General features: G+C 38.5%; 3 protein-coding genes across 3 annotated transcripts in view; all 3 read right to left on the bottom strand.

The window, feature by feature from the left end:
• The window catches only part of LOC149500821 (uncharacterized), a 49,200-nt gene that overhangs the window by 4,542 nt on the left and 18,162 nt on the right, over positions 1–26,496 (bottom strand). The window lies entirely within an intron of this gene.
• On the bottom strand, positions 504–13,241 carry Gcat (Glycine C-acetyltransferase). The gene is made up of 9 exons (XM_028172168.2): positions 13,084–13,241; positions 9,857–10,017; positions 8,305–8,370; positions 8,063–8,164; positions 6,254–6,461; positions 4,732–4,912; positions 3,949–4,141; positions 3,194–3,371; positions 504–1,900 (listed from the first exon to the last, which is right to left on the bottom strand). The coding sequence occupies exons 1-9, from the start codon at positions 13,112–13,114 to the stop codon at positions 1,740–1,742; spliced, it is 1,281 nt and encodes a 426-aa protein (XP_028027969.2). The 5' UTR covers positions 13,115–13,241; the 3' UTR covers positions 504–1,739.
• Positions 14,610–24,127, bottom strand: LOC114244965 (alpha-amylase 2). The gene is made up of 9 exons (XM_089735570.1): positions 23,970–24,127; positions 22,104–22,280; positions 21,351–21,502; positions 20,831–21,011; positions 20,318–20,433; positions 19,420–19,927; positions 16,558–16,758; positions 15,592–15,753; positions 14,610–14,693 (listed from the first exon to the last, which is right to left on the bottom strand). Exons 1-9 carry the CDS (start codon positions 23,970–23,972, stop codon positions 14,682–14,684), a joined length of 1,512 nt encoding a protein of 503 aa, XP_089591696.1. The 5' UTR covers positions 23,973–24,127; the 3' UTR covers positions 14,610–14,681.

Here is a 26,496-nt window from a genome sequence, read left to right as displayed (position 1 = left end):
GGTCTGATGCTATGGACTAAGGTTTACATCTAATTCTCGTTTGCAGTGAGTTTGACAAATACGTTTTCTTGAGTTTTTTTTTGCTTAGATGGGTGGACGAGCTCACAGTCCACCTGGTGTAAAGTGGTTACTGGAGCCCATAGACATCCACAACGTAAATGCGCCACCCACCTTGAGATACAAGTTAGAAGGTCTCAAGTATAGTTACAACGGCTGCCCCACCCTTCAAACCGAAACGCATTACTGCTTCACGGCAGAAATAGGCAGGGTGGTGGTACCCACCCGCGCGGACTCACAAGAGGTCCTACCACCAGTGAGTTCGCACAGCAATGTTAATCCAAACTAATTAATGTTTTTAGTGGTGCCATACCATAACGAAGGGTCATTGTGGAAGTAGGGCCGTGTGGGATTAAGATGAAACCAAAAATCAGACGGTTGTGGTTGATTCCTTCAATCAATATGTATGTGAGAAAAGTCTCATTAACCAAAATAAAACCAAAGTGTTTTAATAACAAAATATATTTATTCAGTCACATGATTATGTGGATGAGAACCTTTGATTGTATTTACATTAGAATAAAATAAATATGTCAAAAATACAATTAATTCAAATGCAATATCGTTAGTGGGTAGGCTATGAAACTATTACTGGAAAAACATTACCCAGCATAGAACCTATTGTTGATTTGAAGTCAATAGTAAAGAATCACATTCATAGACGCATAGATAGATAAGTGTGTTTTCAGTTGTAAATTTTTTTTGATTCACTTCAGCTTTTTTAGTCACTAATGAGTTTCCATTAGAAATATTAGGTATTTTCCTACGAAATTGCCGTTTAGTATACAGAAAGCTAATAATTTTTTTTAATAAGTTATTTTTATAATTTAAAATTTGCCATCACTATCGATGCATCTTTGACAACGCAGTTGTGGTTTTTGCAATACCTTTCTTGAATAAGTCAGATATACGTGAGCCAACGACCTCTTCATAGGTTTTTTCACACGACCATAGAGTTCATTTTTAGATCAAAATTTCCGTGTCGAAAGCGTTCAAGCCAATAACGAGTCGTGCGTTCGTTTGTAGTTCACTACGTACACGTCATTAATGTTGTGAGCCATTTATGCAGCATTGCTACCGTTACGGAACATGTGCTCCATAATTATTCGTATTATATCCATATTGATAAAAAAATTACAACACTATATTTGAATTTAGAATTTATTGCTCGCGATACATTAATGACGTTTAAAATGGCCAGTATTATAAAACGGCAACTTTATAGGTTATGTCGAGAAAACTGTCAGCTTTTATTGAAGTGAAACTTCTAATGCGACTTTCAACAAGGTTGCGTTAAATGTTTAACGCTCCTGGGGAGGGGAAATACAGAGCGAGAGTAGATGCGTGGCACTCGAACGCATGCGCGTAGACAACGCTATAGGTCAGCGCGAGCGCTAGTAACGCGTAGCGTCCTATATCTTAATGAAATATTTAAAAAATATATTCTTCTATCTATAATTAAAAAAATATATAGTAAAAATGTTGAAGATGTCGCATCTCTTATACACAGCATTCGCTATTACAAGAGCAATCTGATTTAAGGCTGAAAAATGAAGAAAACCACACAATACTACACATCGAAAAAGAAGTTTCACTTCATTCACGTGCGCCAAGTTGCACGCACGCCGTTATTTTTAAATGTTCCTAAAAACGTTAAGAAATTAGTTTCGAATTTTAAAATATTAATTCTTAACGATGCCTACGTTTTTAGCGACCTCTGCGAAGGCTTGCACCGCTCGGGTGACGTCACCGGGCGAGTGCGCCGCGCTCAGTTGCACCCGCACTCGCGCCGCGCCCTTCGGCACCACGGGGTAGCTGAAGGCGACCACGTAGACACCACGCTCTGGAGGAGACAATAATGAAAATTAATATCGATAGAGGTCGAAATTCGACCATTATGAATTTTACACTTTTTTGTTGCTATAGGTATATCGTCTTCTCGCAATAAAACTGTATAATCTCAAAACTTCCTAATTTTACAGGAGAGCGTTTTAAAGGTTTAACATGTGATATTTTTAATATTAATCATCTTTGCAATGTTTATTTTGAATTTTTTACCAGTTACATTATCCGTCTTTTAAAGTATGATAAAATTATATATTAATTTTGTTAATAGCAATCAAAACATGGTAAACTAAAAAAAAAAAATTATACTAAACTACGCTCTTTTGACAGTATTTATGAGAAAAATATTCATGATACCAAATGATTCCGCATATTTTAACTGAATTTCGAATATTTTTGGAAATTGTACACTTTAAATGCGAAAAGATTATATGAAGACGAGTTCACTTGCATATTCCGTGGTTTCCTCAGTCCATTGACGTTATAGGCATGTGGCCATCTAGCATGGGACTTAACGTCGCTGTCAAACCAAAATCTGCTATGTGCAAAAACTCTATTTTGAATTAACGAGTAAAAATATTTTCGTATAAAATTTTATATGAAGGTGAACTATTAAGAACTATATTAAATGAAAACCATAGATAAACATTAAAGCTTAAAACTTAAAAAAAAACACAACAGTTTTTTTATACGGTAGATAGGTCTCTGAACTATACGAAAAGGTCAAAAAGTTAAAATCTCAAAAAGTGCACATAGCAGATTTTGGTTTGACAACGACGATAAGCTCGAAGAGTCAATTACATTATACAGCAGTACTCATTGACTTACCACACATATAGATCAGATCGATTTTTTTTTTATTCTTAAGTGGTTACCGGAGCCCATATACATCTAAAACGTAACTACCGCCACCCACCTTGAGATATAAGTTCTAAGGTCTCAGTATAGTTACAACGGCTGCCCCACCCTTCAAACCGAAACGCATTACTGCTTCACGGCAGAAATAGGCAGGGTGGTGGTACTGCCCGTCCGGAACACAAGAGGTCCTACCACCAGTAATTACGCAAATTATAATTTTGCCGGATTTGATTTTTATTACACGATGTTATTCCTTCACCGTGGAAGTCAATCGTGAACATTTGTCAAGTACGTATTTCATTAGGAAAATTGGTACCCGCCTGCGGGATTCGAACACCGGGGTGCATCGCTCAACACGAATGCACCGGACATCTTATCCTTTATGCCACGACGACTTCAAATGATCAAAGAAGGACACCATTATTTTCCTCACCTAACATTCCTGAAGCCAAGTCCACAGCCAGTGATGCTTCTCCAACCATTACCGGACAAATGGGATGGTCGTCTCCTGCCACAGTGAGGCCGGCCGCCTTCAGTCCTTCACGGAAAGCTGTCGTGTTCTGGCGTAGACGCTGACGGAGTTCTCCGCTACGTTCTACCAAGTCTAGAGACTGAATAAAAAGTATCTTATGTATACACACATCAGGACATGGGATCTGAGAGCGGATGCTAAATTATCAGATACTAGCTTTTGCCCGCGATTTCGTCCGCGTGGAATATGTAGTTACTTTGGGATAACGTTTAATTTTACCCGCGACTTTATTTACGTAGAAGGTGAAAATATTTTTGACTATAAATGTTTAGAAGCTATTTAAGGTACCAAAATCACGCGTTTTAACCGACTTCAAAAGAAGAGTAATAAACTCCTCTTCGACCTCGACGACCATTTTTCACATGGTAACATGATTTCTAGAGAATGCAAGAACCGATTCTAATAATCTACAATTTTAAAATCAGACCAACAGTTTCTGAGATTGGCGCGTTCAAACAAACAAACTCTTCATCTTTATAATATTAGTGTAGATACGAATATAATTTTAAAGTATGCAACAATTTTATGGTAATTAATACATTTTTTCAACGTGAATGCGATCTTCCATCTAGTGACGTGAAACCCATACCTGTATCGCGGCAGAAACAAATGGGACGTGGATTAATAAAAACATAAAAAATAGTGGGTATGTTTACCTTTAAAGAGGCTGCCACCACGGGAGGTGGAGGCGCGTTCGAGAAGAGATAAGGCCTGGACACGTTCCTCAGTAATGTGACCAGCTCTTTCGGTCCGGTTGTATAGCCGCCAGCCGCTCCACTCACTGCTTTGCCCAGGGTCGAGCAGATGATATCCGCCGCCCCCATAACACCGCAATACTCTTCAGTGCCTCTGTGCGAAATGGGACTCTTTTAAGTAGTAGAGCATACGGCCCACGTGACCGTGAGTGGTTACTGTCGCTCACAGTACCGTGGTCTTAAAATCTTTTTTAATACGTTTTTTTATTACTTAGATGGGTGGAAGAGCTCACAGCCCACCTGGTGTTATGTGATTGCCGGAGCCCATAGAAATCTACAACGTAAATACGCCACCCACATTGAGATATAAGTTCTAAGGTCTCAGTATAGTTACAACGGCTACCCCCACCCTTCAAACCGAAACGCATTGCTGCTTCACGGCAGAAATAGGCAGGGCGGTGGTATCTACCTGTGCGGACTCACAAGAGGTCCTACCACCAGTAACACTTGTTGGAGCGCAAGTGGCTCCATCTATAGCAATCACATTGTTTTCTCTATAATTATCCGCTATCGTATATTCTTCGATTTTCCCGAGTCCACGTAATTAGCAACCAATATTATGGTTTAGTGTCTCGTTTTTTTATCGACCACCACCACTCACCGCCACCGTGAGACAAGAGTTCTAAGGTCTCAGTTTTAATCAAGACCATAACTTTTACCAACACAAATTACAACAACACTTACCGGCCGGTTTCCCCGAAGAAGCCGGTCGCATGGCTGTCATCAACTACTAATAAAGCTCTGTATTTATCCGCCAGATCCCTCAGACCTTTTATTGGAGCCACAGTCCCGTCCATAGAGAATACCCCGTCTGTTACGATAAGCTTGATTCTTGCTTCGCTGTGCGCTAACAAGTGCTCCAATTCTGTGGGTAAAGGTTTTTTTTTTATAATTGGCTATATAGAGAAATGAGTTTTTGTTTCCCACCAAGATCGTCTCTAGCGCTATATCTATAATACTATATCTATAATAAATCTATAGTGGTTTTTACGGATGTTTCGCTATAACTACTGAACCATGCATCTGATTGACTTGAAACTTGGTATCCATGTACAAAACTCATGTACTTAATGAATAGGCTAATATTTATATGAGTGTTGGACTCCCTAATAATAATGACAATAAATAATAGTAATGTTAATTTTAAATGCCCAGCGAAGCGGGCGATTACGGCTAGTAATAAATATTTACGTGATGTCGATTGTCCGTGGTCTAATAATTCAGAAGACTGATCTAATAGTCTTCTACAATAATTATAGCATTGTATCATATAACTTGAAACGAGAAAGAAAGTTGTTTACGTAATTTACTTTAAATATTCAGCTTATCTAGCGCATGGAATCTAGAATTCAATTTAGAAATGTGTTTTGAAAATGTGTGTAGGTATGTTCTCGGAGGGAGTTATCGAGATCCATGGGTATAACCAAAAAACGGACTAGAAAGGAGGTAGAGACCCTTAATGTCCTACCTGAAGACTTCAGTAATCATAAGTTTTCATTATTTTATTATTACTTTTTTTATTTTTTACTACATGATATTGTCTTCTATAATATTGCACTGTCGTTTGTAACCTATAATTGAGGTGACATTTGTCACGTGACTCCCTGTCAATTCGTCGGTATTCTGAATTGTTGATCATTTTGTTAATACAACCAATTTAAATAAATAAAACATTATGCATAAAAAACAGTAAAACATCTGGAACTCACCAAATATGAAAAACGTGATAAGAACCAGTTGATTAATAGTGCAAGTGTTTAAGACATGTCGATAAGGATGCTTTTGTATAAGCCGCGCCAATAAAGGAACGAATCGAAAATGGCGTCTATGTATCTGCACTGACACATGGTAGGGTCAACAAATAAAAGGAAAGATAGAAAGAAAAAGTTGTTTATTGTAAAAAAAATATAAAAAACCAAATGAGAATGCACTTTACTTTACTTTACTTTATGCCCTGGCAGAGAAGGAAGTGTCTAATCTGGGATGCAACTTGCATAGACACTTTTGCTGCCAGTCATATAAGTCGCACAACTCGAAAGTGAAAAAATTCGAGCTCAACAACAAAGTCAGAACTGATATTTTCTTTGCATGCAGTACGCGGTGTGTGCGACTAAAGACAGCAATACTTTAGAGTGAGAGCGCACGATCGCCGCCGCCATTTTGGATTCGTTTCTTTATTGGCGCGGCTTATATCGTGTTTTCTTACCGGTCAAATCTCTGTGAGGGTATCGGTATTTCTGCGCCTTGCAGAGCCTGATCCCGTCTATTATGGACGCGTGGTTCAAAGCGTCCGAGAACACCGCGTCTTCAGGCGTCAGCATGGACTCGAACAGGCCTGCGTTGGCGTCGAAACAAGACCCGTAAAGGATTGTGTCTTCGCGGCCGTGGAACTGAGACAGGCGGTTCTCTAGCTCCTGGATTTAATAAGTATGGTCGAAAATTAACCCAGCGGTTTAGCTAAAGCCGTCTCCCTATCATCTGTTTGTAAAAACCGTATTGTACCTTGGGCTGCTAAAGGCACTGTCTTATCACAAAATGATCACGTTTTGTTTACGATTTGCTACACTTACATGGCTAAATTACATCAGTACAAAATATATAATATAGGGGAACTAAAAAAAAGGATTTAAAAAAAATACATGTCAAAGAACTCCGTCTTATAGTATAAGTGACAGCAAGTAAATGTATTTGGAATTCGGAGTTCCCTTCTCTTGTCTCGTATGTATGAGTATGATTCAGTTGTGCTCATAGGCAGATCGAGGCCGCTATATGTAGAATATTAAGTTTAATTGCCGTCCCGTCTAATATTACAGAGTCAAATTTTATTTTTAGATGAGGAAAAATATAAAAATATATATTATATATCGTACGGTGACCAACACGAAAACAAATTATTGCAATTAATTAAATTACCTATGTACTGATTTCGAATAAATGATATTACCGATGTACTTAATTAATTTTTTTTAAGGGATTTTATGAGGTAACTAAGACCTTTAGGTCGAATCTTATTTTAATTGTAATGAAAACTTTTTTTATATGAAAAATGATATTATGAAATGAAGTTGATTAATATGAAAAATGGCATGAAATGTAATGAAATGAAAACGAAATGAAATGAGATGAGCGGATACGGGATGAAATATAATCTCAGTAAAATGGTGGTCATTTACTGTCAGTGGAGTTTTGGAGGATCCCGTGAAGTTACGTTCAGCGGCTTTGTTTCATTTTCCCATATTTGTACACTTTCACAGATTCTAAACAGTTATAAAGCCACCGTTATTACACATTTAAACCTGAAGAAACACTACATAGACAAAATAAAACAAATCACACTTCATTCCTCGCGTTCCCGCCAAAAAGTCCCACAATAGACATTATATTCCGAAGCTTACAGATTAATTTACCGACAGATTAACCTCTTAGTTATCTCCTCTTCTTTGAGAAAATTGTTAACGATCTATATTCATAGTGTATTGTTTGAAACAAACTATTGCCTCCGTGACGAGAAGCTATAAATTTTGTAAACATAGAACTTCTACTAAGTTATGCTATTGCGTAGCGACAATTCAATCAACAACAAATAATCCCAAATTCAATAAGCCGTTAGTTACATACGTGTACTAAATACACTAATACTAAAACTACTACTAGTAATACTAGTAATACTAAACTACCGAGCATTTCATTTGGTCGGGTTATATTATCATTGTCGTCTAGTGTTTCGTGGTAATGGAACGCGTCTAACTCATGAAACGTCAACATTTGGGCCTCTAGTTTTAGCCTGATAGTGTTATCATTCGACTCTCAGATGCGTCTCAGTTTGTTGGTGTTATTCTTACAAAATGTATAGTTTCTCGAGACGGGGCCTACAGATTAAATGATTGAATTGCGAATTCTACATTTGTGATTAATAACAAAAACCTTTTGATTGGCAGTAATGATTATAGCACATATATATTATTGGATTATGTCGTAGAGAAAATAATACAAAGAAACAATAGGAAAAATATACCTTGTGTATACTTTGAGTACCGCAGATAAATCTCACTGAGCTCAAGCCGGCGCCATAATTCTTCAAACCTTCTCTAGCCGCTTCAACGACTTCAGGATGATTCTGCAACATGTTTTAAATTTCTTGATAAGTTTAATGTAGCGCATATATTCAATAGTACAGATAATATAATTTAAAAAAAAATACCTCAATAAATTTAAGCTGCCGTTAACTGTTAATTAAAAAAGTTTTAATCTACTTACCGATAAGCCTAAATAGTTGTTGGCACAGAAGTTCAGGAATTCTCCTTGAGCACCTTGGACCCGCACCTGTGAATCAAAATTAATGTGTGTATATGAATTTGGAACGACATTTCAATAATAATTCCTTAAAGAATTGGCAAAGATATCGTTCTAAATAGAAAACTTCAGGTATAAACCTTTTTAGGCATACATACATAATGCACAAGACAAGTGTTTAATATTTTTTTAAATATCATACTACGTTTTTGTTTATGCACCCGATCGATTCGCTCGGAGTAAAGGCCTTTACTGGCAACTTCGAGTCACTTTGAGGGTATTTTGGCGGGAACGCGAGAGCGCAGTTATTTAAACTGTTTTATTTTGTTAACTTAATGTTTCTGCAGGTTTAAATGTGTAATAGCAGTGGTTTATTAACTGTTTAACAACTCTGAATGTGCACAAAAATGAAACACGAAAATGAAACAAAGCCCATGGACGTGGCTTCTCGGGCTCTTTCAAAAAGTCCAAGGAAAACGTCTCAATAAATAACCACTGAAAGTTTCTTTCATTTCACTTCATCTAGTTTCTTTTAATTACATCCTAATTGATTAAAGTGTCGATTTAATCAACTTCATCTCATTTCGACTCATAACATAACATTTCATAAAACAGAATATTTGTTCGTTCTTAATAATTATTGGAGATCTTTAAATAACCGACAATGGCGTCGCAAAAAACTAATTGCCACACTTAAAAAGAAAAAAAAAAGAAAAGCAGAGGAATCTAATTAGTATACCTACTATACCAATAAATAAGCGTATATGTATGGAAACGTAGGCAAAAGCATTTTAGTTATAGTATTTTTGTTGACTAATAAAAACATGATTGTCTTGTATCTTCATTGTATTTTCAATGACACTCAATGTCACACTACTACTTACCTAACTGACTATTTGTATTACGTAATCATAGTTTTCGCGAAGCCATTCTTATCAGGTAATGTGCAATGGAATGAATGTCAACACGCTGAAATCCGAAGAACGTCAAAAACTTAATAAACGTTAGTTGTATAGAACTTTATACGGTTTTACCTGTTTACAGTAATTTTGATGAGCACACGTGACCGCGAGTTATTTTAAAAATAAATAACATGTGTTTCGAAATTGAATTCATATTGTTTCTTTTTTTTTTGTTTCACACGTTGTCAAGTTTTGCAGCCTTACAATGATCGTTTTTTTTTTCAAGATCTTCATGTATGTTTCCGACGTTATCGATATACACGAATACTCGATCCGTTCCTTTTTTTTTCTATAGATGGGAAGAGTACTTACTACGGTCCACCCATTTTTGAATAGTTAGGTACCAAAGTTACTCGCCACCAGCCTTGTATCATGAGGTTCAAATCTGGAGTTCTATAATACTTCGTATACATTCACTTTGTATCAACGTTCAGTTTTTCAAAGTTCTAATTTGATAGTTTTTTTTTTATATACATTAATGTATGTATATTAAACGCACTGGGTATTGAAAATTGGCCTGCACTTTTAACATCGATCATTACGTAATCACTTACCTTAGTGTCTTGCGGTGATGTGAGAACCCTCTCATGTTTCCAAGTCTTAGCCCTCTTGATTTCTTGCAGGCGGTCCTCTAACACATCCCGGAGCTTAGCTACACCAGCTCTTTCTTGCCTCTTCACTTCGTGTAAATGACGCACTTGAGTACCATTCAGTACTGAAAAAATAAAAGAAGTGACATCAAAAATTAAAGAAAAAAAAAATTTATGCATCGAGACGTCCTTCGGAAAATAACTTTTAATTTATATAAATATAAAAAAACATAACATTTCAACACCCACTTCGATAAAGCGGCACGACACGAGAACCCTCTTATCGTGGCCGCCGGTAACTACATTCCCGATCCTGAGGACAGAATGGAAAGCAGTCTGACGTCGCCCCAAACACGACATTTCGGATCCTCCCGATCCGCTAACGGTGCTTTTAGGTACCTCAAGCACCGGTCATCGTTCTCGTCGAACCCGTCGCTTGCGACGAAGGGCTCGACGAGTACATTAACCCTCAGACACAGCCCACTGAGTTTCTCGCCGAATCTTCTCAGTGGGTCGCGTTTCCGATCCGGTGGTAGATTCTGCGAAGCACGGTTTGGCTTAGCAACATCATCAGGCTTGAGCCCCGTGAGCTCACCTACTAGTTAAGGCGACGCTGATAAGGCTATCAGCATAGGTAGGGAAAAAAAATATTTCAATACCACATTTACTTCTCTGTTTGTCTTCAGTTATTTTTTTGTAGCTACAAATTAGATTCAGTGTTTTAGTAAAAATATATATTATAAAGTCAGTTTTAATTTCTTCACAAAAGAAAAGTCAGTGAATTGATCTATTCTGCTACTTATACTTATCCCCATTTAAATTTACAATGTTTTCAATAAATAAAATAAGAAAAGAATAATTTAATAAAAAATCTCATTGTCAGTGACATTAGAAGATAACACAAAATGCATCTAAATTCTAATTCTTGGAGGTGCCAGTGATTATGATTGAATTTCGAGTACTGAGCGAATCTTAAAAAATACGTAAATGTTTCGTAAAAAATCGTACCTAGTGAATGTTTTGTAATGGTATTTGTTCCAATCATATGTACACGTGAAATGGTGACGAAGTATAAAGACTAAACTTGACAAAAAACAACCCAAACAAATTATTTTATCATTATAACAATAAATGCATTCATTGTATTGAGCGATTGTCCTTGTTTTCAACCGCGATGTTTCAAAGTTGAATGCTGATAGGGCATTATGACAAGCAAAGCTGGTATAATAGCCGGCAAACTTCATGAGCATTTGTTGACGTAGTGGGGGTAAGTTTGCGCATGGTACACTCACGTGCAAAAACATTATTTACGCTGCGTCATAATGCAATTAAATTATTAAAATCAACATATGTATTTATTTATATATTTATTAGAACATCAACAAAAAATATAGGTTAATAATTGTAATAATTTAATCTTGGGGTAAAATAGATATTCCTTCTATTAAGTCAAAACTAGAGCTGTTGCCAGGTCTTGGTTCAGTTGAAGCGAAGCTGGTATTTGTAATTTTTTTTCGTTATCATAATCTTGACCATCGTCATCATCACTGTTTTCATCACCCGAGTCGCCATCATCGTGATGAGTCGACATAGGGCTCATCGGTGTAGTTTACAACTCGGTCGTTCGATCTTCTTTTTTGTCTAATTAATTATTTTTTTAAGATATTCGATTCGTAGTAATCGAATGTTACTTTTTTCAATTACCAGCTTCCGATTATTTTCTGTTTTTTTTTTCATCTGAAGCCTAGCTCTTTCATAATTCGTCGTAAACTTCATTCGAGCCATTAAAATGTATATCTTCTTTAAATTTTTCGAAGCCTTTCTACGGTACGGAGTTTCGCTGCTTGTTATGTAGTTATTATGATTACATCTTTTTATTACAGATTGAACGAAACTATCCATTCCGGTAACTTTCTTCTTCCCTGATCTTTTCTTACCCGGAGTCCCAAACACGGCGAGCAAGCCAGAGCCTTTAGCTTCGTTAATAATGCACCTAACAGTACTCACTGATGTTTTTGTTGCTTCCGAAGTCTGTTTTACTTTTTCCATATCATTCTTCCCCTGTTTTATAATGAAGCAATATACGTCGTACACAATTTTTCTACCCTTTCTTTTGATTACTACACCAGTTTGTCGCGGCATAGTGTATTTTTTATAAAAAATCAACAAACACTCAACAAATAGCAATGGCAACAAAGTCAACAAGCAATTATAACAAATAACTTAACGATTAATAACGATAGATTTTTCACTGTACGCAAGCGTACTTTTGGGAGCGAGCGGAATGAGGGCGCGGTGCGGGGCGCAGGGTTCGACTGATCTACCAATAACGCGCTCGATACGATTTCCCCTGCCGTCGCCCCTCACCCTCACCACCAAAGTGATCTAAAATTCGGTTCTGCGCAGTCAAGGTCATTTGCTCAAGATGTTTGCCGGTTACTATAACGTGCTAAACGTTTTTTTTTTTCAAGGTCTGTGTAACAATACGGCATACGGCACATGTTCATTGCCGTCGTAGTCTATAATCATTAACCCCTCGAGAGGACCCCTCTAGAATAGGTAAGGAAAAAGCAAATATGTAGATGGTAATTTTGAAAAAAATGTATTATTTTTGCATTAACAAATATCTTCCTGTCTCTGTTACTTATTTTCATCATTAAAGTCAATTAATTTTACGAATACTATAATATGTGGAATGGACTTTGCCAAAATATTAACAGGCATGTAGGTACATACATACTTTATAGGTTTAGGTATACTTGTTACTCGACAAAGACGCGCCATTTTAACGTAAGAATCGTATTAAATTAGCGCCTAGAGATATTCATGTAACACACAATGAATTTACTTAGGTAAGCATTATTAGAACAATTTTACAATATGTATGACATTTCCTTAAATTAAAATTACTTGTATACCTATATTTTATTTTACTATAGCACAAATTCCTATAACATCTAGTTCAGCAAAACATTCATGTTTTATCACAGCCACCTTATACAGCCTTATGTTAATTTACATGATAACAAGCAGTATAAAATATTAAAACAACACAAACACACGAAAGTTCATAGAACATGCAAAGTCGGTATCTTTCAGTTTAATATAATATTAGGAGATCAACTAAAAGTGAGGAAAATTATTGTTGGTTAATTGTTATTGAATTGAAATATAAAATGTCAGAAACGTACCGTTGCGTAGTAGCTGCGAGCGCAGAGCCATGGCGACGAATGGGGGCGCGCCGCTCCGTTGCCGGCGGAATGGAGGCGCGGGCGTCGGGCTAGCGGGGCTGCACCGGCCGGACCAGTCACGCAACTTGATATGAAGAGCGTAGCCGCTGCAGCTTAGGTAATAATTGTGTGATTGTGATCCATTGATCTAAATAATTTCGACTATTCGAATTCCATAATAGATGCTCGGTGCAAAATTACTTTTCTGATCGAGTGGTTTTTGAAAAGATAACTGTTGTGTCCTTATACGAAGGTCGTTCCGAGAATTTTAATTGAATATTGTGACTGTTGCGTGACCATCTCTAAATATTACGGTTAATTTATGATACTATGCTAAAAGACTTGCCGCAACTGCCAACAACAGGTGCTTTTTTTTCCTACCTAAGCTGATAGCCTTGAGAGGCTATTTCAGTGTAACCTTAACTATTAGGTGAGCTCATGGGGCTCAAACCTGACAACGTTGCTAACACTGACCCTAGCAAGAGCAGTGCTTCGCAGAATCTACCACCGGATCGGAAACGCGACCCACTGAGAAGATCCGGCGAGAAACTCAGTGGGCTGTGTCTATGGGCTAATTCGCTCGTCGAGCCCTTCGTCGCAAGCGACGGGTTCGACGAGGACGGTAACCGGTGCTTGTGGTGCCTAAAAGCACCGTTTTTGGATCAGGAGGATCCGTAATGACGTGCTTTAGGCGACGTCGACGGTTTACCATTCGGTCTACAGGGTCGGGTATGTAGTTTCCAGCGGTCACGACAAGAGGGTTCTCATGTCGTGCCGCCTACTCAAAGTGGCGCAGCGATGCCGACTGTAGATACTTACTAACGGAGTTGAGCTCCAGGTCATCGTGGAGATCCACGTTCCTCAGGAACCATGGTGCTTCGACGGCTATCCTGCAGAATCGGGATTGAATAACCTGAAGGGATTTCAAGTGGGTGCGGGCCGCGTGAGCGAACACTACGCTTGCATACGTCATGACGGGGCGTATGCAAGTTTTTTACAGAGTTACCTTATTACGGAGGGACAGTTTGCTTCGACTACAAAGCATTGGGTAGAGTCGTCCTAGTATAAACGCGGTACGGTCGCGTACCGTTTCAATGTGGGGACGGAATGTCATCCCTCTGTCGAGGGTGACGCCTAGGTATTTGACCTTCGAGGCCCACGGTATGGGCTGGCCAAAGAGAGTGATGGGGCTAACGGCGGAGAAATGTCGCCATTACAAATTTAAAAAAATAAAAGGTTTGAACATTATTTCAATTATTTTTCAACAGTTCATTAACTCTGGGCGATGTCGTTACGACAACCGTCGGTTTATGCCTGGTTCGGTATATCGTCTTGTTATAGATATTACATTTTATTTATTATTAATTATTAACGTATGACTATACCTATAAGGCATTTTATTGGTAGATAATACCTACTAAAAACAGCTCTCCTGAGGTATAAAAAATCGTGGTAATTTAAAACCTAATCAGAAAAAAAGCGTAAAAGAACTTAAAATAGTTTTTATTTAAAAAAAGTTTTTAATAGCTTTTGGGGTTACATTATCTTCGTCTTCGTTATCATATGCGACTCTGAAAAAAAACAAAACACAAGTTACCTATAATATAAATGTAGAGGAAATATAACGGAAACGCGGGACGGACGGGGTTGTTTAAATTACACAGTTTAAAGTACACTCTAATACTTCTAAATCTTTTCCGGTGTGTATCGCAAAAGGTGACTGAGGAATTCCCCGGAAAATAGTATTTACATAGCAGAGTTCGGCGGTATCATATCAGCGCCCTGCGATCACCAATCGGCATAATAACATTTGATGATAGGCACGCAAGGGTCGGTGTCAACATTCTGCCTAAATTTACCACGAAGTCATGTATTCTGGTTTGCAGGTTGGGACAACCGTTATACAATACAATTTAGACTTCAACCGCATATCTCAAGTTGGGTGCCGCCCCACGTCGTGATGTTCGCGTCGTTAACGCTGAGCTGAGAGGTGTTTAGACAGTTCCGCAAACAAACATACAAAAAAGTGATAAACTTTGCTTGGTCTCGCCTGCAAATACTTTTACTAACTTGGATTGTTTTTAATTGCATTTATTATATGTTTCCATACTTTTTTACAGACGTTTTAATTGCTGAGGTTTTTTATTATTATTTGTAAAAACTGTGAACACTTAAATTTGGATTTAAAATGTTGTCTAAGGAATATACTTTTTTTAGACTCAAATATAGACGCTGTGTGATCCGGGACGTGGGCCACATAAATAATAATGAAATGTAGTGGACTCTCAATCGTGCGCACTATACATACTCCATCTTTTACGTATAGTGTGTTTACTAGAAAAATAAATGACAAAACTTGCTGGGTGGACAAGGCGTCTTTTAATCTGCGACTCAAGCTAGTCACGCAGACACTACCAGCGTCTATTGCATAATAAACCAATAAAAAGTAAAATATTCTTAGTAAATCACCTCGGGTCCAACATGGATGGCCAGCATCATGTCATAATCGTTGGCACCCACTTGAATTTGAGCTCGTCCGTCGCTCTGAACAGTCACGGTTTTACCTTGACACCAAATACCAATTTTACTGCCAGATATCACGTCGCAGTATCTACCCGCTGGAAGACAAGTCTGTAAAATATTTTTTTGTTAATTTAGATAGGCAGTAGACCCTTCATGTTCTACGGTTACACTAAACTGCTTTCTGTCACCCATTGTCAGACAATTAGATTTAAGAATTAGTTGCAGAGAATAATGACTAACCCATAATGTTTGTTAAGGAGCGAAATAGCGAAGCCATGGATGAGAATGGATAGGAAAGGAGGATACTATTAACGATTTTTAAGGATTCGCTAACTGCTTAGCTACTATTATGTAGATTTTCAGCTTTTTGGCTATCAAAGGCGGAACTGCATAGTTCCACTTGAAATATATAGAGCAAGATAAGTATTTATTATTAACTAGCTGACCCGGCAGACTTCGTAGCCTCGATCGATAAATAAAAGACCTAAGCTTTTGTATAAAATAAACTTAAAACAAACAAAAGGAATCCGTCCGACGGGGGACACATCAAAGGGAAAACAAAATTGTTATTTTTATTTAAATCCTAGCATTTCATATTTATCTTTTAAACCTTCTCTGGACTTCCACAAACAATTCAAGACCAAAATTAGCCAAATCGGTCCAGCCGTTCTCGAGGTTTAGAGAGACTAATGAATAGCAATTCATTTTTATATACTTATATCTAAATATAGATTATTTAAGCAAAATGCACAAAAGCAACTTCCAGGTAATATGTGCTTATCTTTGGGTGGAGCTGATCATTGAAGAAAACTAAATTGAATAAAAAGCATTATTTACAAAATATACAAGTATTAATCCAATCAAACACAGAAGTGTAAATCAGCTATACTTACTTCCAAACTGAAAACTAACCTGCAAACTCTGATTAAGGTCCCAACGGTCGTTATTGAAAGCAATAAAAGCTTTAGTTCCTCGACAGAAGGCAATCTGATTACTCCCATTATCCCACCACTCAACGAAATCAGTGTTTCCTGCCACGTTCCTAAAGGCGACCATGCTGTAAATCTGTCTCCAGCGGTGTTGGCAAACCCAACCGTTACCGCAGGTTCCATCCTGAAATTTAATATCAGTAATTTTATTTAATAATCAGTTTTTTTAATACGCTTTTATTAGCTTCATACGTATGTTAGTTTTTTTATGTTTGAGAAGCTACTGGTGGCCCGGTGGCCTTTCCAGCTTTACCAGGCCAGGCGGGCGAGCAAAGGCTCAGCGGGGAGCGGTGGGATTTGCTAACAGCTACCCGAGCGCCTCCAAAGGACACTTAACGACTCAAGAGTAGCTGTTTCGCGAATGAATCTACTACCGGATTGGAATCGCGACCCGCTAAGAAGTTACGGCGAGAAACTCAGCCGGCTGATGTTTAGGTTAGGTTGCAAGTCGAACTGTTTGCCGAATTCAACGAGTACGATTACCGGGGTTCCTGCCCCTAGTGTTAGAGTTAAAGGTGTCTAATGCAAGGGTTATTGGATCTGATGGATCCGTAAGGTCGTGTCTAGGGCGTCGACGGTGACTGGCTCCTGCGTGATCAGGATTCGGGGAGTAGTCAGCTGCGGCAACGACAAGGCGATTATCATGACGCACATAGCCTTATCGAAGTACCGTTCCAAAATTGAATTCATGTGTTTCCTGATTGATTCGAGGCCCAGATCGTTGTGTAGGTCAACATTCCTCACGAACCACGGAGCTCCGACGGCTAGCCTGCAAAAGCGGGATTGTAAGGAATGGAAGATGTTTATGTGTGTGCGGGCCGCGTGAGCGAACACCAAAATTTGCATAAGGCCCGTCATGACTGCGTTAGTCATGACGGGCCTTATGCAAGTTTTGTAAAGTGTCACCTTGTTCCGAAGGGACATTTTACTCCGCTTACAGATCATGGGGTAGTCTGTCGAGAAGAAACGCAGCGCGGTTGCGGACGGATTTTATATGGGGGCGGAATGTCATGGATGCATCCAGGGTGATACCCAGGTTCTTGAACTTTCCTGGCCCAGGGTATGGATTAGCTGAAGAGAGTAATTGGAGGTGTGAGATTTCTTCTCCTAATCCGGGAAGAAATCCGTGTGGAGTTTCGCCTTTGAAATAGCACCGCAGTGCTTTTCGCCGGGTTGATGTCTATGCGCCATTTTCGGAACCACTGTCCTAAGGTTACGGCTGCATTCAGGAGTTTCCTCGCGATTAGGGACTTGTTTCTACTCGAGTAGTAAACGGTCGTGTCGTCGGCGAATAAGGCTATCTGGGTCGGCGGCGACCGAGGAATGTCGTTAATAAATAGACTAAATAAGAGCGGCGAGAGAACGGAGCCCTGCGCTACAACGTATGTTAACTTCTATGTTAGTATGTAACAGAATTTTAGAACATGATTTTGACCCCTTCAAAACCTCGAATTAACTCGAAATTTAGCGTACTTATCAAGGGTCGATAACAATTCAATATTTTAAACAGTTAAACCCGTTATTTACTTTCGGCAACAACAAATTGATTTGAGCGCCTTCTTTTTTCACTTAGCAAGTTGGAAATTGTTGCGTTTGCTCGAACGTATTTTTTACAATAAATTTACTTTCTATTTTTTTGTAGGATTTTGTACAAAAGCGTGTTTTTTAGTTTTTTTTTATTGTTCCATTATTTATTGTTATGCAAAGCTCAGACACTTCTATTGCACTTCTTTTTGAAGTCAATGGTTAATAGTTATATTAAAAGATTACTAAATTAAACAAATTACTCGTCATTTAGTAGATAAAAATGAATTAGCCAGGGTTGCTGCGATGGCATTATGACTAGGTATAAATAACTATTGTCTTACTGATTATTTTATGTCGTTTAAAAGTTTATGATGGATAGCTGGTGTGTATCCAGGTTAGATATGATTATATTAAATTGGTGAAATTAATGAAATTCTATTATCTTTTCTCACAAAAAATATCAGTGGATGAAAATACGATCATTGTAGCATCATTGTGTGATGTGAAGATCATCCTGAGCGTGCGTCACGTAAATCTTCAATTGAACCATTAATTATATCAGTTTCGATCTCATTATATATGACTTAATAAATCCCAATGTAGAGTAGGTACATTAGAATAATAATATAGAATAATTCTTATAATATTTTTTATACAATCTTTATATATACATTTTTTAAATACTAGTCAACCGATTTAATATGTGATAGGGTAGATTTCTGAAATTGGTATCTACTTAAATTGTATATGTTTCAAAGGTATTTTAAGTATCTTTTATATGTAAATTGCTTATTCTTATTTATGTGTAAAGAAGCAAAATTTAAACTTAATTTACTTATTTTTTATTTCTAATAATTATTATTATATTATAATACTTTGTATTAATTTTATGTTTATTTGCAGAGATATGTATGTGTATATGTATGTGTACATATATGTATATGTATTTCACTGGAATGGTACACCGCGCGTAGTTCGTTTCCAAATGATTCTTGTCCACCTGATGGTTGTCTGGAAGAGATCGCTTTTAGCGATAAGACCGCCAATTGTACTTTTTGTTTTTAATGTATCGCACTTGTATTATTTGTTTTTTTGGTGTACAATAAAGAATACTCTCTCTCTCTCTCTCTCTCTCTCTCTCTCTATAACAATGAGTGCTAACAAAAGATTATCTTTGATTCCTTTCGATAATATAAAATAACATCATACCAGCTTATGATATATTTCATGAAAACTTCTCTTATCAATACGCACTCACCGAGTTGATAGCAGGTGATATAATATTTCCCGAATGATCCATAGGTGGTCCGATCTCTGAATCCCAAAACATGAAACTACTCATTATCTGGGGCTCTCCGTACGGATGAGCAAGAAGGAAAGCGATAGCGCCTTTGTACGGACGTGGTTCTTTGTACGTGAGGACTCCTCCTCCACCTCCGTGCCCCCTTTCGTTATCGTGATTGTCAATAAAAGTTAAGGAGTCACTGTGTGCTAAAAGTCCCCATTGCGTCCCCCAGCTTGATAGCCAACGAAGTTGAATATTCCCTCTGAAAGCTCTGCTAAGTTCCATGCCGGCTTTGAATTCGGTTACAGCACCAATAGGAGTGTACTCGTCTCTACTGATTGCCTCACCGCCGTAGTCAATGACTTCCTGATAGATGTAGGGCCGAGCGTTGGACGGAAAGCCGTGGGCAGTGTTAAGATTGTTCAAACGATTGTAAATAATAAGCAGATCCTCAGGCCACATGTGTTTTGCTGCGTCAATCCTGAAATGTTACCGATTATAATGTACAAACCATTTTTTCCCAACGACAGCTCTAAAAGTACACCAACTTGATTCTGATGAAAAAAACCTTTTTTTTATTTTTTTTTTATTGCTTAGATGAGTGGACGAGCTCACAGCCCACCTGGTGTTAAGTGGTTACTAGAGCCCATAGACATCTACAACGTAAATGCGCCACGCACTTTGAGATATAAGTTCTAAGGTCTCACTATAGTTACAACGGCTGCCCCACCCTTCAAACCGAAACGCATTACTGCTTCACGGCTGAAATTGGCAGGGAGGTGGTACCTACCCGTGCGGACTCACAAGAGGTCCTACCACCAGTGATCACAAGAGGTCCTACCACCAGTAAAACCTAAACCTGTTAAATTACCTAAATCCGGCGACACCTAAGTCGATGAGTTTGTTCATAAAATTGACAATCATATTTCTGGTGTGCTCATTAGCTTGATTGAGATCCTTCAAGCCTACCAGCTCACAGTTGCGTACCTGGAAAAGAATTATTATTTTCACAATGCTTCTTACTGATTCATGTTTCAACCATACTATGGATTATAATCAACTTCAGCGCTCATTTGTTACTATTGTTCACGCGAATGGGTACAAAGTACTTAGAACTAGATTTATATTTCATACGATGATGGCTTCATTTTAACTTTAACTCAATTTATGAATAGATATTAAAGGCCTAAATTAAAGGATTAAAGGTACGAAATTTAGCAAAACACACTTTTATTGCTCTAGAATAGAGGGAGTTGTAATCTAAAAAAGCGATATCACAGAGACAGAGATTAGGTAGAAGATGACAGGAACCATCAACGAATCTGGCAACTATACTGCTAAAGATAATAATTAACTTTTTATCAAATATTTGTGTCTCACTCACCCTCCAAGCGTCATTGACGTAGTCAGAACCATCAATGACACAGTGAGGCCAGTTGAAATGTTCCGCTCGGTATGGAACAGCAGGGTAATACCATTCCCGGTAAACAGCAGTGTTACCCGCAGTCCCGGTATTCTCTGGAGGTTCGCCAGTCATATGATTAATGACGGCGTCCACGTAAATCCTATCGGACATAATGTATAGGAGTTTTCATGTAAAATACCTATCACTTTTCGGAAATTGAGACCTTTTTATATACATATTTAAACTAGCATGTGCCAGTGGCATCGCTCTCCCTATCATCATCATTCCTATTACCCTCTGCTGGGGTGTAGGGCTCGAATCAAATTTTTCCATTTATATCGGTCTTGGGCAGTCTGTTCTAGCTCTCCGCTCTCTCTATATATCAAATATTTTCGGCAGGGTTTGTTACACAATAAATGACCTATTCAATTACTTTACAACGTTTTAATCCGAAACTAAACCCATATTTTAATCTTTAGGTAATCTATCTGTTATTTACCTAACTCCAGCAGCGTTGCATCTTCTCACCATATCAGCGAATTGCCTTTCATTTCCTGAGCGAGTCACTAGCTCATATGAAATCGGCTGGTATCTCTCCCACCAGGGTCTGTTGTATGTCCACAGCACAACATTCTCGTTGGGGGGCGATATCTAAATAAACGTTGGAAACGCGCATTCTTAGGACATTACATTATTCCAGAAAGTACTAGACCGGAGAATGTTACTTGATAACGTAGTCATCGTTACTCGGATAATATTAATTAAATATTTCATAATAACAAAAAACTAATTTCACCTTCCCTAAATACGAGACATTAAGCCTTAATTAATAAAATCATAGTACTCAATAAGTATTGGTCAGGTCTCTTGACCTATTCCGAGATAACATTACCAAATCCCCATCATCTGATTTTCTCTTCTCGTGTGCTTAGTGCGAGTTTTTTAACGTGCTCTATAGCCTAAAAGTTAGCTCAATTTTGTATGCAGTTGGAACAGCGCCCCTAGCGGCAAACGAAGGCAAACGATCCCATTCCATACTTGAATATGAGCTAACTTCTACGCTATCGAGAACGTTAAAAAATTCGCACTAAGCAGACTGGTCCTCTTGCCATTTATATAAAGGGAGATGTAGGCATGTTTGTTACTCTTGGATGTTAGTAAAAATACTAGACGTTAAGTAAATATTTTCAGTCTTCCACGAAATTGTTTGTGTAGGTTCACATAATCATAATTCAGTAAGTTCAATAAATACCTGTATTCCTCCAAAGCCTCGCGGTCCCAAGAATCGCTCACACTCGTCAGCAATGTCGTTCCATTTCCATTCGAAAAGGTGCACGTTGACGGAACGATCGGTCACATAGTGCGGGTTTTTGTACGCAACCACACTTGTTGCCAAAGTCAATAACCCTGACAAGAGTATATGCTTCACCTAATTATGAGAAGATATTTTCTTTTACCGTGTTAAAGTTAAAAGTAGGTGAGAAGGATGATTGATAGAATGTGGGAATCGATTAATATCTTCATTACTCAAAGAGAAGCGAGAATCTCAACACATTTTGTTAGGTAAGCTTTAACTACATTGACATAAACTGACTTATTGAAATAAGCACGTTCAATACTTGTGTGAAGTTGTGTGTATGTAAAGGGTTTTTCGTTAAGAGCGATTGAACTTAAAAGGGTTTTTCGTTAAGAGCGATTGAACTTAAAAATTAAAAATAAAACCTGTTTATGCGATATTGCCACTTTTTTTTTAAAGGGCATTCGATGACATTATAAAATATATGGAATATAATTTCAGCTAAATGGCCGCTGTGACTCCGCTGTAGGTGGTGAATCTTGGTGGACCAATTTTGTGTGACATCTTCGCATAAATGGGGCTCAATTTCACGAAGAGCGCGAGTTATGTTGGCCTTCAGACTGTGGTTGTCTGCATAGACTAGAGATTTCACGTAGCCCCACAGAAAGTAGTCGAGCGATGTTAAGTCACACGATCTCGGTGGCCAGTTGATGTCGCCACAACGCGGAATGACGAAGCCTACGAATTTCTCATCCAATAAATTTAACGTTTTCCGTGCTGTATGGCAAGTGGCGTCGTCCTGTTGGAACCACATGTGTGAGATCTATCCTATGCCACAAAAAGTTTGTTATCATCGTCCGATATCGATCGCCATTGACAGTGAACGCGGTTCCTTGCGCATCTTCGAAGATTTAAGGGCCGACGATACCGCTGGACCAAAATCCACACCAAGCAGTGACTTTTTCAGTGTAAAGGCATCTGAATCTCCCGTGGATTTTCGTAGCTCCAAATCCGGCAATTTGTTTGTTAACAAATCCATTCAACCGGAAATGAGCCTCATCATTGAAGATTTTTTTTCCGAAAGCAGGTTCAGCAGCCAAATGCTCTAAAGCCCAATCAGCGAATATACGGCGCTCTCTGTGGTCGTTGGGTTTTATTTGGGTTAACTGGACTTTGCATGGATGAAAACTCAAATCTCGACGCAAAATCCACTAAGTTGATATCGTAGAAAGACCCAGCTCTGGCGGCCGATGCGAAATGGATTGTCTGGGGCTTTCTCGCACACTGTCCCGAACGGCAACAATATTCTTTAACGATCTTGCGTTTCTTTAACGTACATGTAGGTACTGCTTTATCGATCAACGACCCTGTTGTCTCAATTTTTTTCATTAAACGACGGATTATGGACTCTGCAGTACTGCTATGAACGCCATAAATTAGACGCAATGCACGGAAAGTTAGGCGAATAGAGCACTGATTTTGATGATAAATTTTAACAATTTCTACGCTTTGTTGAAGTGTTTAGCGTTCCATGGTGAAATTTCACGACTAGATATTAAGTGTTCATTCCAAATGCTACAGCTATCGCTTTACCAAGATGGCCGCTATGAGCTGTCAAAATTCGCGCGTCTCTATTGAAAAACCCTTTTTAATTAAGTCTATAATTTACTATATGGTACTAAATAGTATCACTCATGTACTACTATGTATATTTAGTGTCAAGTTATGTTGTATATGTTGCTAGCTGGCATTTTGGTTTACCCAAAGATAAATGCAACTTTATCATAAAATAATAATCAAGTCGGATGTTTAATCACTTACCATTGTGACGTTTGTAAGCTTCGGTAGCTCACATAGCTGTGTTACAAATTTATGTTGAAACAAGGAGACATTAAATTACAGATAACAAGATCTTGATTTCTGCATGAACTGTTCATAAAAACCTCTTTAATTACAAACAATTCCATATGATAATCCCTGATAAATTTTCTAATCAGGACACAAATAGATAACATTAATTGCATGAATACTACTGGGGGTCATGAAAACAAAGATAACTTAATGTTTTAGATATATTATTAATTTATTCAACGAGAATCTACAACTGCAAAATTTTCTATTTTCTTTTTGTAAAAAATATAGGTAACTGTGTGCTTAGTGCGATTTTTTTAACTTCGCGATCGCGTAAAAGTTAACTCAAATTTGTATTAAGTTGGATCAGCGCCTTTAATGGCAAACGAGGCAAACGTTTCAACTCCATACAAATTTGAGCTCGTTTATTGGAATTTGGGATCGTTTTGAGCCTCTGGTTCTGCAGAGGGACTTCGTTTTTCTCTGTATTTTGTACCGTACGTCCGTTCTATGGGAAGTGGTCTGACAAATTGTTTGAGATGATTCCATCATCTCGTTTTACCATCGAAACGCCGACCGTTGGAGTAGAGTTCATCCATACTACCTGGAGCCACTACATTCATCCACAGTGCGTTTCCAGAGATCTTTTTTTCCACATACCATCCGGCTTTCGAAAGAGCTCCCCTCCACGGTGTTTTCGGAGCGCTATGACATGTACTTAACGGTAGGCAGCGGCTTGGCTCTTCACCTGCTGAAGTCCATGATCGACGGTAACCACCCACCATCAGGTGGACCGTATCCTCGACCGCCTACCAAGGCAATCAAAAAAGTATTACTTTTACGATTCAATACTATTTTTTTCTTAATTATAGTAATTATTCTTTTGTGCTTAAATTTTCACTGAATACGGTCTTTTGTTGTTTCAATATAAAATAATATAGGTAGCTCAAAATGTAGGTTTCCCTAGTTTCTCCGTTTCTCCTGAATTCTCTATCTACCTACATGCAATTGAATAGTAAACAGTGCCATTATTACTTTTTTTTTAAGTTCACTTCCTTCTGAATTGTATTAAATTAGCATAACATAGTCAACAATAACGGTTACTAATAAAGAACGAGATTATTAAGTTCTTCAGGGAAGCGGATAGGAGCATTTCACGAAACGCTATCTTAACTACGAATAACCACGCGTTGAACAAACTCACATTTTCATACCTGTTTACTATTGTCTGTGATGTTGATTTAGATAATTATACCATATCCGAATAAATTTATTTATTTCGCAAAAGAAATGCGAAACGACATGAGGTGGTATGAAATAAAATCTCTTTTTTTTTTCTACCTAAGCTGATGGTCTTCAGAGACCATATCAGCGTCACCGGGCCAGTAGATGAGCTTACGGGGCTCAAACCTGACGTTGTTGCTAACACGAACCCTAGCAAGAGCCGTGCTTCGCAGAATCTACCACCGGATCGGAAACGCGACCCACTGAGAAAATCAGGCGAGAAACTCTGTGGGCTGTGTCTGTAAGTTAATTTACTCGCTGAGCCCTTCTTCGCAAGCGACGGGTTCGACTAGAACGATGACCGGTGCATGGGGTACCTAAATTCACCGTTAGTGAGTTCGGGAGGATCCGAAATGACGTGTTTTGGGCGAAGTCGCCTGTTTACCATTCGGTGCGCAGGATCGGGAATGATAAATCTCGGTAAAATGGTGATTATTTACTGAGGCATATTATTGGACTTTTTGGAAGCTACGTCCTGCGACTTTGTTTCTTTTTCCCACACTTGTGCACTTTCGCAGATGCTTAACAGTTAATAATCCACCGTTATTAGACATTTAAGACTGAAGTAACACTAAATTAACAATTATTATTCGACGTGCTTTGGTCACCGCAAATATCCCGTGTGTGTTGGAACCATCTGGCCTCAGCAGGTCGGATGGTAAGAGGCCGGATGGTTTGACTCTGATTCCTTGGGAAAAGGAACGCTGCTTGTTATGGGACGCAACCTGTAGCTGTACGTACGCGGCGTGTCATTTATCTGGGACCTGACAATGTGCGGGCTTTGCTGCTAAGGCGTCGGCTAAAACGAAGCATGCCAAGTACGATGCTCTGAAATCTACATACCTGTTTGTTCCAGTGGCAGTGGAAACGGCGGATGTGTGGAGTTCGTAGGCCAAAAATTTATTGCCGCCATTGGCCACCGCTTCAGAGAGCGAGGCCCCGATCCTCGGTCTGGGTCGTACCTGGTTCAGACATTGTCCATTGCCATACAGCGTGGCAATGCTGCTAGCGTAATGGGTACTTTCGGGCCGGGTGCGATCCAGAGTGGCTTGTTTGAGTAGCCGATGCCTATGCGCGCATTGCTGTTTGCGTGGACCTTAGGTTACTTATGACGACGCTTGTAGCTGAAAGTAAGTACTTATTGTACTTTTTGACGAAGCATGTTGCTGATAACTCTGTTTCTATAATCTGACGAAGCGTGTTGCGGATAATA

The sequence above is a fragment of the Bombyx mandarina genome, chromosome 19 (genome assembly GCF_030267445.1).
Source record: "Bombyx mandarina strain Sakado chromosome 19, ASM3026744v2".
NCBI lineage: Eukaryota > Metazoa > Arthropoda > Insecta > Lepidoptera > Bombycidae > Bombyx > Bombyx mandarina.
The sequence above is the reverse complement of the archived record's forward strand: the minus strand, read 5'-3'. Positions and strand labels throughout refer to the sequence as shown.

Excerpts from the sequence above, each read along its gene's own strand:
- Gcat (XM_028172168.2), bottom strand. The coding sequence starts at position 13,114 with ATGGCTCTGCGCTCGCAGCTACTACGCAACG. Across the intron at positions 6,462-8,062 it reads GTACTCAAAGTATACACAAG|GAGCTAGAGAACCGCCTGTC; the intron begins GTATATTTTTCC and ends TATTAAATCCAG. Across the intron at positions 4,913-6,253 it reads CCCTCACAGAGATTTGACCG|AATTGGAGCACTTGTTAGCG; the intron begins GTAAGAAAACAC and ends CTTTACCCACAG.
- LOC114244965 (XM_089735570.1), bottom strand. Across the intron at positions 20,434-20,830 it reads ACGTCAATGACGCTTGGAGG|GTACGCAACTGTGAGCTGGT; the intron begins GTGAGTGAGACA and ends ATTCTTTTCCAG. Across the intron at positions 19,928-20,317 it reads TTAGGTGTCGCCGGATTTAG|GATTGACGCAGCAAAACACA; the intron begins GTAATTTAACAG and ends GTAACATTTCAG.